We start from the raw sequence: 13,038 nt of genomic DNA, 5'->3' as shown, positions 1-13,038 counted from the left end.
CTGGATGATCTTAAGGTCTCTCCCTACCAAAACCAGTCTGGGATTCTATGATTCCAAACTCCTCCTCGTCTTACAGTAAGAGCAGGGGTTAATCAGCTCTGGGGAGCTCACTGAGACCCTTGGCTAAATAGTTTGCCTGTCCTGGAGCTCATTAGTGTTGCCTGCAGTGCCCTGAGCAGTGTCCCAGAGGAATGTGTGTGGCAGCCCCTCAGGAAGGATGCATGTCCCACAGGCACGGCTGCTCCTGCTGCTGCTTATCTCCAGTGCACTAATTGGGGCAGGCAGAGGAAGCACAGGACGTGCAATCAATATTATTGTGGCTGGTGGAAGTCCTCCATTGGCAAAGGAGTGCAAAAGAACAAGGAATGATGTGAGCTGGAGACATCCCGAGGGAAAAGGAGGGAGTTCAGCAAGGAAAGCAGCTGCGGTTGAATGCCACTTGCTTTCCCTGCAAGAATGACTTCAAAACTGGTACAACCATAAGTAGTATTTGCATGATGCCAGGCTATTTGGTGTCTGTGTCAGCAGCAACCAACTACTGTAAGCTAAAATCAAGTCATGGAAACTCCTTCAACAGCTGGATCAGCCCATTAGGCTCCTCACTGTGTGGGTCTCAGTTTCCCGTGGATCCTCTCTCCCATTTTAACCCCTGAGGGAATTGAGGTTGGGATTTCGTAGGTCTGGTGAAGAGCAAGTGCAGGAAGCAATAACTGGTGAACAGTTATGCCCCTTACTAGTAGAAATGGGACAAGGGCTCATTTTCCTTACAATGAGATACCTGCTGTGCTCCTGCTTCAGGCTGTGGGCTTCTCTGTGTACCAGGATCTTGAGCTGGGCATCTAAACTCTGGTACTGATGAAGTAAATAGAGCACATTCAGTCCTGCAGGACAACGGGCTTTGCTTTCCCACTCTCCCAAAGCTTTGCCTTTGGGCTTTGCCTGATTAGCCAGCGGTGACAGCTCAGGAAACGGATTCCACCAAATCTCACAACAACTGATTTAAAAAGCTCTAATCTCGGGCAGATAAGGAGTTGCTACAGCAAAGCCAACATAAACCTGAGGGCTACGGAAGGTTGGGCTGTTGTTTAGCTGCTGTTGCTAGTTAGCTACTGTACTTGATTTCAGAGACCACCCCCTATTTAAACCTTCTCACTTAACACAACACGTAGCTTTTCAACACCATCTGAAGCTCACATCCTGGACAGCCTCAGCCACACGGGGCTGAAGGACATTGTTTGGGGAGCTCCAGCACTGCAGTGAGCATCCCCTCAGCCTAAAGTCGCTGCAGATATGGCAGGCAGCAGCTTCGGTGAGCTACAGGACCCCATTCCTCTCCTTTCAGTTCCTTTCCTGCAGCCACACGGTTGCTTTTATCCCTCATATTTCCTTTGTTTACTTAAAAATACACTCAAAGGTCCCCCTAAGCCCTTGAAATGCTGAGCAGGAGGTTGAGCAGTTTGCATTGTGGATGGAAACACACTGGGCATGTGTCTGGCAGAGTAAAACAAGGAACCAAACTCCCTATTCCCATGGTAAGCATAGTTGCCCGGGGCTGGATGTGTTGCAGTGCACATGGCAGAGAACTCTTCTGCATTCTCTGGTATTCTCTGCTCTAAAAAGTAACTCAGTTTGCTGGGATAATGCAGCCATCTCCTAATGGGTTTGGCCAGGAATGCTGTGTGGTGAGATGGGCTTGGAAGCAGAAATAGTCACTACTAAACATTAGCTCAGCCTCTGCTTGGATTGACATCTCCTTGAGAGGCAGGAGAGTGAACTGCCATTTACCAGCATGTGTCTGAAAGCAAATGTGCTCGGTTGCTGCAGGAGATGTTACCAAGACTTCAGCAGGCAGAGCGGGACCCCCATCCACTATTCATCTTCTTGACAAGGGTATCAAAAGGTGGATGTTTCCCTCCACTTTTATCTGGGGAAAGAGGCAGGAATTCTAACAGCTGCTCCTTCTACTGCTTCCGACAGCCTTGTGTTCCCCCAGTGTCTCAAGTCCTGCTCCCTGGGGAATGGCTTGCAGAGATCCAAACCCAAGCTGTCCTGTCTGAGCAAAGTGGATGGAGAGAGAGAGATGGATGAAGGAGAGCAGGGCAGGGATGAGGGGTGAAGGAAAGCAAGACTTAACAGCCACATTTGTCCCCAGAATGTGGGTGCTGAGGTCACTTGAAAGCCTGCCCCTGTAGTGGGATGTGCAAATGAGAGAACTCTGATAGACCTTCCCTTGGAGATGACTCGTGTTATGGTTCAGAAGGAGAGTTTGGGTTTGGTTTTTTAAGGGATGTCTCTGTTTCAGTGGGCTGCGAGGACAAAACTCAGCTTTTTCTTCTTCCTGAGATGATGCTTTTGAAGAAGTTCATGTGCACAGCACGGGTTTGACACTGTTTTCATCGGGGGTGCTAAGCCACAAGCTCCAGTCCTCTTTGGGTTCCAGCTGCCCCAATTAAACGTGTGGCCAGACCTGGCCACTTAAACCAGGTTGTCACCAACCTCCTCATTTTGCCTGCAGGTCAGTCAGGGTAGACACCTTTGGGGTGGCTTCCATCTCTTCCCATTTAGGCATCTAAACTCTAGACATTCAAGTGTTGTCCCTTTACCTGCAGGTAGGACAAAGGGGTCTCCTCCTTACGTGTTGTCAGTGCCAGAGACAGCTTGGGTTGGACTTGATGATCTCAAAGGTCTTTTCCAACCTGGTTGATTCATGACTATGCTTCTATGTCGTGCCAAGGTGCAGCCTCAAATGTGTCCCTTTTCACAACCCAAAAATCACACCATTACCCTGGGCGGGTGTACACAGGAGAAACCACGCTTCATTTCTTCCTTAGACCTCAAAGCAGGAGTTTAGGGTAGGACCCAGCTCCTGTTCTGGGGCTGGTTTCTGTTTTCTGCTCCGTAGGCACCTCCCTCAACTCTCTGAGCTGCCTGTGCTAGAAATACACAGCTCTGGCCAAACTGCCCAGCCCCAGCTCCAATACCCAACACTAATACACCCCATATAATAAACCCCTTCTTCCAAAGGGTGCTGATAAGAATTTCCATTTTTAGTTGAACCATTCAGCCTTTCTTTGTCACTGTTGCAACTGAAGAAGGAGCAGAAGCTGATTCTTTTAGCTTTTCCTGTAAATAGAGCATTAATGAAGACAGATGGGTCAGCAGTATAAACAAACCTCTATCTCAAGCTAGTTTTGTCCTGGCTTTGTTTCCCAATATAGTAAGCAAAGCACCAGCACCCTGGTTCCCATCCTATTAACAGTGTTTGCACTCCAAATGTTGAACTGGGTTCTAAGGAAGTTTAAATTAACACTGGGCTGTAGTTCTTCAAACGCTTGCAGCAGATGTTCAAGTGCCAGAACTCTTCCTCTCTCTTTGTTTTCTTAACCCCCCTAAGAAATGACAGATTTTGCTGGGTTCGGCTCAACGTGTTGCACAGCAAACACTGAATTCAACTGTAGGTGAGCCAGGCACTGGGGCTGTTAACTGCAGGAGCCTTCTCTTGTTCTAGAGTGCTGTGGGTTCTGGTTTGCTTTGCTCTCTGGTTCACAAGGGCAGTAAGGAGGAGATGGCCATGGGTTTTGGATGATGGTTGCTTTGGGAGATGGCTTTTCCTAAGTGACCTCAGGTTTGGGGAGGATGAAGCTCACGCCTTTGGCTCTTTGGCTTTGCATACCCACTGGCTTTGCAAGAGCTACGTGCCCACAGTGTTCAGGAATGCTTTCTTTTTCCTCAAGGACTGTTGTTTGGGCACCTCCAAAGGGTGGCATGAGCCAGCAGCCAGGGAGCTGGGTGCTCTGCTTTGCTGCCAGAGCAGTGTGAGGCTCTGCCCCTTCTCCCCACCAGCCCATCTGCCCAGTGAGGGGCTGGCAGGGCTGGGGCAGCGGTGGCAGGAAAAGCTTTAACACTCAAAGAGGCAGGAATCTGTACCCTCAGTCAGCTCTGCAGGACACAGCAGGGTGAGCCTGGAGCCCTGGGATCACATCCGAGCAAGGGATAATGAAAGAAAGCTTTGGGGAGAAATCTGAGGAATTCTGGTCCATGTGCAGGGAGCTAAGAGAGAGGGATCATTTATGGGAATCTCAAACTTGCAAGTGCTTCGTGAAATCTGGGATTGGTGCTGAGTGTTTGCACAGGAGATGATAGATACAGCTTCAGAGGCCAAGCAATGAGTAACATGTCTTGAAGTTCATGCTCTTCTGGAGACATGGTGTGTGTTGGTTTATGAGCAGCAATGCAAGACCAAAGCGTTACCCAGCTCGTCCTCTCCTTGTCTCATCTGTTTCTACTCCCACCCCTCTGCCTGTCCCTTTCACACTGCCTGGGGCTTCATACAGCAAAATGGGGCTCCAGATCTGCTCACACTTTTTAGACATCTTCAATTAGAAACAGATGAAAGAAAAAATCCAACTGATGCTGATTTTGGTGAGACAGGGTTGCTGCCTCCTTTGGTGGCATGGAATAAACCAGAGATGGAGAGATGGGAGGGCAGATGGATGGATGGATGGATGGATGGTGCTTTTTAACACTGAAGTCAAGCAACTGCTGGTATATTGATAGAAAATAGATCAGAAATGAAAGGAAGATCAATGCACACTACTATTTAATGTGAAAAATCATTTGGTTTAGAAATAGAAGTCACAGTACCAATGAGGATGGATGGAAGGAAGGAAGGAAGAAAGGAAAGAAAGAAGGAAGGAAAAAAAGGAGGAAGGAAGGAAGGAAAGAAGGAAGGAGGGAGGGAAGGAAGAAAATGAAAACATGCAGTGGGATATTTTTCCCAGGGCTTCTGGCATTCCCAGCACTACATCTTGGCAGCACTGGCTCTTGTCACACACTCACCATGTTCTTTGTGAGTGTTGTATCTACATGAACAGGCACTTCTGAGCTCGCAGAACCAACCTTCATTTGCTACTTAGGGAACACTCTTCATAAAACAGCTGCTCCCATTTGGTTTTGGTGCTATTTTGCTTAATCTCTGCCATCGAACTGCAGGAACAGCCAGCAAATGCCCCTTTGTAGTGATATTTGAAGGCAAGGTAGAAGTAAGGTAAGGGTTTGCTCGTAAAACAAGCATGCAATCCTAACAGACCCGAGAAATGCCATTCACAGTAGTTCTACTCCCAGGTTATGAACAGCATAAATACAGTTGAAGGGTTCAAAGAGATGCTCAGTTTTCTCCCAGAATAGCACAATAGGGGATATCTCATGCTTTACAGTTTTCACCCCAAACTCTGGCTGACGTCCCCTTCAATCGGCAGCAGAGTCCTGGTTTCTTTAGAAAGAAAAGAAGTCACTAATATTAATATAAAACCACTGCCTGAGCCCTAATTCTACAAAACCATCACTGCCATTTTTACTGGTCTTGTATAAATTCCCACCTGCAGGTTTATTAACTGCTTCACTACGTGGATACCCACCTTTGGGTACTGGAACACACTGCGTCCGCTCTATTACCCAAATCTCTGGCTTTAAGAGAGTGTGAAAGCAGCCACTCTGCTTTGCTACGTGGTCACTTGAATAGTGGCAGTGATTGTGGGTGATTGCAGTGGGTTATTGATGATTTTGAAGGCCTCTTCAGGAAGGCTGGCACTGTGCAGTGAGGGACGGTGGTGCAAAGAGCACTCTGCTCACATCACTGCCGCGGGACCGGTCGTAGAAAAGAGATGATAAAAGGCAATGTCGGATTATCTCCCTAATGCTGGATTATCACTCCTAACAAGGTGAATGGTTTGTCTTGGCAAATGGCTTCATAAGAATCGTGGATAGTTTTGAAAGGAGCTGTGTGGTCACACTTCAGCTGTTGGCTGCTGCAGTTCATGTCAGCAGAGCAAAACATCACACCTCTTACGAATTCCTTTAACATGCCATTAAGCACAGGCTGATTGCAGTGGGGGCAGGCTCTGTGACAGGGTCAGCCACACACAGGCTGTCACAGCCATAAAGCAATACAGCCCCACAGCAATCCTGCTATCAGGAAACAGGCAGCACGAGTGGAGACTGGGGAACTCTACACTAAACTACACCACTGGCCACTTGCAGCAGTGATACCCCTGCTAGAGAACTTCTATGTTGGACCAGTGCTCCAGAATGCCATTTAAATCACTGCAGTGAGTGAACCATTCCATAAGCAAGGAAAGGAACTGGTATGTGATGTTTATGACTAGCTAGGGGGGGAAAAAGATCAGCAACACCCATCTCTGTGCAGCACATCTCAACAGAAAGATTCTCAACTAAAACAGGATTAGTACAAGGTTTTATCCAAGTGGGATTACACACAAGCACAAAAATAAAACATTCTGTATTCTACATTATATTACAAAGGCAGGCAATCAATAAATAGGTCAATAAATTATGGGAAGCACAGAAGAGTATGTGTGAAAACAGGTGAAACTGGTTTTTAGCTGGTGCATGATAAAGTCATTTGTGTTCATTCCCATGAAGCACTCAAGTGATGTTTTCAAAGAGCCTTATCACTTCCAGGGAAGACAGCTTTCCCTCACCAGAGGCAGGGCAGGGAGTGGGATCTAGGACAGGCCGGAGGAGTCAGCGTCACTTGCACTTCCCCAAGAATCTGACAAATTTGCAGCTTAGTATAAATAAAGTGACGGGTCTATTGTTTCTGAGCTCCAACACCTCCTTATCACCACCGCTGGTCGCAGAAGGGTGGTGGAAACATGGCATGTGACTCCATCCTATAGAGATTAAGGGGGGGGCAGTATCTTTATGAATTAACAACGTCAGCACATACATAAAGGAAAGATCCTCTCTATCTAGCTGGCACAAAGGGGTTTCCTCTTTCATCTAGCTCTATGCAGACTAAATGCAATCCTATTTGGCCATTGGAATTGTGTTATGGAGCTTATTGGATGTGATTTACTGGACTGGGAAGGGGGACTGGTTTCTTAGCTGGTATAAACTGGTGCAGGTTCAAGGAGTCAGGGAGTTCACTGCAGTTCTTTCTGCTCTGGCCCTGGAGACAGCACATGGATAATGCAACAAAGCCATTGCTTCACACAGGGGGCTTCTGTAATAACCACACACAGGGGAATTCTGCTGTTGCCCCTCAGAGCACTGCACAAACCTGGCACTGCTGCGGGGCCCATTGCTCCACCAGGAAAGATGGGCAAGGGAATGGTTCCCTTCTGCTCCAGATGCCAGATCATCCCTGCCAGTTACCTCTCACTGAGACAGGGACAGACTAAAGATGCTTAAGATGCATCTTAAGATGCAAAAGGATCAACATTTAACACCTTGTTGTGCCTTTGTGATTTGGGAACTTGAGAATTATTGGGACTTGAGATCTTGTCCTGGGTTCAAGTCCCAGTCAGTGTTCCCAAACTGTGTAGACAAGGCCCTCAGTGCCATGGGTTAGTGGTGGCCTTGGCACTGCTGTGCAACGGTTGGACTTGATTAGCTTAAAGGTCTTTTCCAAGCCAGCTGTTTCCGTGATTCTATGATGCTACTCTATGACCTTTAATAGCTCTGGAAATCCCTACAGATGCCAACCAACATTTATTAAGTACAAAAATATGCCTTTATTTCTGTGAACTTGCATGTGTCCAGTTGGCACAAGGAACCTCCCAGACAACCCAGTGCTCTGCTCTATGCCCTGCCGGGAAGTGAGACTCGGCTGTAATGTGGACAGTGAAGAACAGCAAGAAGCAATGGAACAAAATATACATTCCCTATGGTCACAACTTGCCCATTCCCCTACCAGGAAACACACAATTATCTGTACATGCCTCATTAAATAACCTCATTAAATAGGAAATCCAAAATGTACAAATTTACAGACTGAATCATTAAATACTCCCCGCTGTGCACTCCCCTCTGCTTGTGCTCCCCGCTACTATCTGCAGCCACACTCTGATACCACCATGCCTTCGTATTTGAACTTGTAGGTGACCACCCCTGCATCTAAATAGAGGATGGAGATGGGGTCAAGTTTGGTGGGCACACAACAAGCCTTGGAGGCTTTCTGGGGATTCTTCAGGTGAACCAAAGTCTGGACAATGGCATGTTTCGTTGGCGTGACGTGCTCCGTTAAGGGGTAGGCGCACACTCCGTGGCACTCATAAGCTTCGTATCCCGCCGGGGCGATGATCCAGGAATCCCAACCTATTTCCTTGAAATCTATGTAGAGTGGAGTCTTTTTGCAGTAGTTGCCTTTTGCGTTCCTCCGGATTCGGGCAGTAGAGTCGTAGATGATGTTGGAGCGCATCTGGAGCAGTGCCTCCTCCCCAGGCTGCCCATGGAAGTTGCCCACTTCCAGGTGTTCCAAGTCCAGGAGCTGCTCGTGGTCTATCATCTCGTTCAGCTCTTGCTTCTCCTCTTTTTTGTCATTGCTTTGGTCATCAGAGAACACAATCAGCAGGGGCACGTGTTTAGCCTCGGAGTTGATGTCGATGTCGAGCTTCCCCTCCCCGTTCTGCTCCTCCCCTTCCCTGCTCTCTATATGGACCTCCAGCCGGTGCGTGGTCAGCCCTGCCCTTCGCCACCGCCTGATGGCTTCGGTCACCTCGAAGCTCTCCCACTCGCTGCTGGTGCCATAGATCTGCCTTGATGCCAGTGCCATTATCTTCCTCTCTTCTCCTACCCCCAGATGGTCATTTTCCAGCACTTCAAAAATGGTGACCTTCCGATCAAGCCCATCGTAGAGCATTTGGTCCCGTTCCACCAAGGTGTAGAGCCTCAGCTCTGCCATGGTGATCTCTTCATGGTGAGGGATGGAGACATTGAAGAGAAGAGGGTATTTCCGAATTCCTGTAACGCCGATGGGGTGGGAAGCCAAGTCTGGAAACGACAAAGACCAAACATTTATGAAGGCTCAATACATCCAGCAACACGTGCCCCAAAGCTTTGCTGACACCTTTTGCATGGCTTGGTTTCAGCTAACTTCAGGAGAGTGGGTTTTACCCTTTCCCAAAACTAGACTTGGAAAAAAGGCCCACTTTCTTTTGGATGAGTGAGGACAGCAAGATCCCAGCCATGCCAGAGAGCATAAACCTGGATTTAGAGATTCTCTTTCTGTCTCCCTGCTTGGGGAGCTGACAAGGGACTTCCTTGTCACCTGGAAGCATTATGCATTAAGAGTGCATTGCCTAATACTGAAATACAAATTGCTTCTAGGTTACTGCACAGTAACTATTTTAAATGAGGAAAAACATTCATTGTTGTAGAACAGGAAGGGAAGAGAGATACAGCCCTGGACTGAACGTCAGATGGGTGACATACAAGCTGTGCATGCAAGAACAACAGGCTGGATCTGTGTCTGCTTGTCATTTCTGTGCTGGCGGGTATTCCCTTCTCCTGAAACATCCCTCAGAAACAGAGAGGCCAAGCACTAAGGGAGGAAAAGTTGCTTTGGAAGATGTAAAGGCTCCTGTCAGGAAGAACAGGCGGTGAATGTCCCGTTTGAACCACTAGTCAGCAGAAATCCTGCCACAGCCTCAACAGGCTTCAAGCAAGCAGCCAAAGAGCTGTACTTGGCCAGGCACTTTTGGCAGCTTTAGTTAATAAAACATATAAGAAGTGTGTAATGTCTGTTTGTCCGTCAGGACGTCTGTCCTATCTGCACTGTTTGTTTACACACAGCGGGATGCATTTCTTCACACCCTGCAGGAGTCAGCTCACCATAGAACCCTGGAATGGTTTGGTTGCAGGGACCTTAAAGTTCATCCAGCTCCAACCCCTGCCCCGGGCAGGGACACCTTCCACTAGAGCAGGTTGCTCCAAGCCCCTGTGTCCAACCTGCCCTTGAACACTGCCAGGGATGGGGCAGCCACAGCTTCTCTGGGCACCCTGTGCCAGCGCCTCAGCACCCTCCCAGGGAAGAGCTTCTGCCTCAGAGCTCATCTCAGTCTCCCCTCTGGCAGGTTAAAGCCATTCCCCTTGTCCTGTCCCTACATCCCTTGTCCAAAGCCCCTCTCCAGGTTTCTCATTTCTAGTGCTGGTGTATTTGCTGCTGAGTTACTGTTCTGTCTGCTTGTAACTCAGAAGACAGATCAGGACATAGATAGTATGGGTAACATGTCTGCAAAGGCAAACTGTTCATGACCTGTCACTGTCTTCATCTCTGACTTGACTTATTTTGGTATGTTTGTAGAAAAGTGGTGTTGATAAAGCTGCAAGTACTTAAACAGTTCACTTCAGCACATTGTCCTGCTTCATTTCAGCTTGAGGCACCTTTGCACTACCATCCGTTCATAAATAGATGATTCTGCTCGCAGTTGGTAAAGGTGGGAGCTGGAAATGCTCTGCACAGCACCAGGGTAGGAGCAGACCATGAGCTGAGAGACAACACTGTTCAAGTGTAGTTGTAATCTCCACACTGGAGGTAATCTCTCTGGTTTCCTAGACCTTGTTATGCTACAGCAAGTCTGCAGTGAGTACCTATAATGGCAGGGTGGAGAAATGCCACCTGACCCTATAGATGAGCACAAGAAGCTCACCAGAGGTGGTGGAAAGCCACATTACATACAAGAAGCTGGGTGAGTGCTAGCAGGGCGTGAGAAGTGTTCAGTTCTAAGTCAGGATGTGACTCTGATCTTTAGCTAGGAAATCCATAGGGTGAAGTATCTCCTACTGCTCCCAGTGCCCCCCTGGAAGGGTCAGGAAGAGCGATCTGGAGTCCATAGGAAATGAAAGAGTTCCCTTAAGACCTTCATTCAAGTTTTAAGAACTGATTAGTCCCATTTAGAATGGAGACATTACAGGTCGTGGGTTAAACAAAGAGCAGATTCCAGCCATGCAGCATGTTATAGCTCTATAATAGGGGATTTAATGGATAATGGAACCACTATTACTGCCTGTTTTCAACAGGCAGGTGAACAAAAATGTTCCATGGTCTGTTTCTACTACTCTTATCATTGCAAGTGATTAATTTCTCTATCAGAAGAGCTCTTTAGCATGAAATAGATGGTTCTTAGTTACCACGACTCTGAAGACACGTAACAGACATTAACACATAGTCCCTCTGACCATGTGCTTTTATGAAGCTGTCTTAACATCAGCCATCTGTCTCACTTCACATCTTGCTAGTCGGGATTGGAAGAGGTGAGAGAAATACTGACATGACAGCGAGTGAAGCCAAGTGATGGCTACAGCATGGCACAGACCTGTGAACCACTGCAAAAGCTCAGTGTGTCCCTTTCCAGTGCTGCAAACCTGATTTTGCCCCTGGAATGATTTCAGCTTTGCATCCCTAAACCACGCTGCAGTTTATGTTTTAGCACCCTGTACTGGGCCAGTTTTATCCCATTTATGTTTTCTGGTTGGTGCAAAGTGGGAAAAGAACAACGCACGTTCCTACATGTGTCTTCATTTATACTGATGAGCAGTGCCAGGCAGCACTGTTCAGATGAGTAACTGCTGAGTTACCAGTGGGTGTAACTGCTTTGCCACCAACCCTTTAATAGATTTCTCCACACTGGAGAGAAGAATACGTAAAGAAGATTTAAACTGCATTTAAACCAGAAGCAGGCTGCTGGTAAAGCGTGTCCAGGCCTGGCAGAAGGACAGAGCAGAGCTTTTGGATTCTCTCCTTGCATTTCGCTGCATCGTGAACACTGAAGCCTCTCCTCACAGGTCATAGCTTGAAATTGCAAATGCTACAGAAAGAGTGATAACAACTTTATACTTAATTAATTAGACTAGGAAAGGGTGGGAGAAGCAGTTTGAATAGCTGCGTGTGCCTCTGAGTAGTTAAATTGAATCACAGCACTTGTGTTTGCCAAGTGGAGTGATTGGTATTTGGGGTTTAGCTGAAACACGTTATTAACATAAAACCTGTGCTGGTGCAAATAGGTATTGACAAACTGTGGAGTGGTAACACTGAAGCATTCTCTTGTCCTCGTTGAACTGAGAGGAAATGCTGAAGCAGAAACAAGTCGCAATCAGGTTTCCTTTTAATAGGAAATGTTCTGCTCCTCCAAAGTAAAACCTAAGGGTTATCCAAAGTTCCACTTCACGTATTTCTATGTATCTGCGCTCAGATTGCAAAGGAAGAAGATGTTACAAATCCCATGAGGATCAATAGTGAGAGGTTATTAATAGAAAACTGTGTTTGGTAAGCTCATAATAGGAAAATATCGCACCTTTGAACAGTGTGTAAAAATACTTCTTGCCTTAGTTTCAAACATTATTTAAGGTATCCATTCGATAGCAGGTAATTGGAAATGATGCACGTCACTATGGGGATAATGGAAATGATGCCCCTACATTACACTTGGTGCTGCCCAACCATTAAAGAAACATCTTCCTCCAAAACCATTCAGTCCCAAAAGCAAAGGACAAGGGATCTATGTCACAAGGAGTGGGATGTGGTAAACCTGGCGCCTATTCCTAATGCCATCCTCACTGAAAGGCCTTTTTCACCCTGGTACGGTTCACGTTCCGTGCCTGGTGAACACATTTCACACTGACTATAAAGATGCTCATTTCTATTTCCTTCTCCTAGAGATGCACGTTTCTTACCTTCATTTTTGAAGCTCCTAATAATATTGGCGGATGGCATAGATGTCCTATCGGTGGCAAACCTGTTGTACAGCTCGAGCATGTACTCTGGCGGATCCACCTTGGCCGATTCATGCAGGGGAATGTCAGAGAGGTTCAAGGTCTTCAGGAACTCATTTTTCATGTTCTGAAGCAGCGTGTTGAAATCAACACCATCCTGCTCGGAGAGAATCTCGTCGAAAAGAGGCACGTCTTCCTCCAAGGAAGAGTGCTCCAAGCTCAGGATGGGACTGCAAGTGGCAAGGGGAACCAAGAGACAGAGGACAGCCCACAGCTGGAGGACTAGAGAATCCATGGCTTCGCTGGAGCCTCCACCCGCACTCAACAAGCTCTACCCCTCGTGTGGGCTAAGTGGCGGTTTTATCCCCTGCGCTTGTGTCACGGAGAGATGACAAGTTTGGAAGCTCTTGTCTTGAAGCTTGTGATCCGTCCTGTCTGTCTCCCCCTTCCCCCTCCCCAAAAGCAGGTCTCGGTAATTGGATATGGCTTGCTCTCCCCGTGGTCGCCCTGCCTCTCTTATCTGGG

General features: G+C 47.4%; 1 protein-coding gene across 1 annotated transcript; it reads right to left on the bottom strand.

Moving 5' to 3' along the window:
- Positions 1–7,681: 7,681 nt before the first annotated feature.
- On the bottom strand, positions 7,682–12,817 carry BMP10 (bone morphogenetic protein 10). Its single transcript, XM_010015443.1, has 2 exons — positions 12,475–12,817; positions 7,682–8,793 (listed from the first exon to the last, which is right to left on the bottom strand). The coding sequence occupies exons 1-2, from the start codon at positions 12,806–12,808 to the stop codon at positions 7,850–7,852; spliced, it is 1,278 nt and encodes a 425-aa protein (XP_010013745.1). The 5' UTR covers positions 12,809–12,817; the 3' UTR covers positions 7,682–7,849.
- Between the last annotated feature and the right edge of the window lie 221 nt (positions 12,818–13,038).

This window comes from Nestor notabilis, unplaced genomic scaffold (genome assembly GCF_000696875.1).
Source record: "Nestor notabilis isolate BGI_N333 unplaced genomic scaffold, ASM69687v1 scaffold125, whole genome shotgun sequence".
Lineage (NCBI taxonomy): Eukaryota > Metazoa > Chordata > Aves > Psittaciformes > Psittacidae > Nestor > Nestor notabilis.
Note: the sequence above shows the minus strand (reverse complement) of the source record. Positions and strands in the feature narration are given on the sequence as shown.

Excerpts from the sequence above, each read along its gene's own strand:
- BMP10 (XM_010015443.1), bottom strand. The coding sequence starts at position 12,808 with ATGGATTCTCTAGTCCTCCAGCTGTGGGCTGTCCTCTGTCTCTTGGTT. Across the intron at positions 8,794-12,474 it reads TAGGAGCTTCAAAAATGAAG|ACTTGGCTTCCCACCCCATC; the intron begins GTAAGAAACGTG and ends TGTCGTTTCCAG.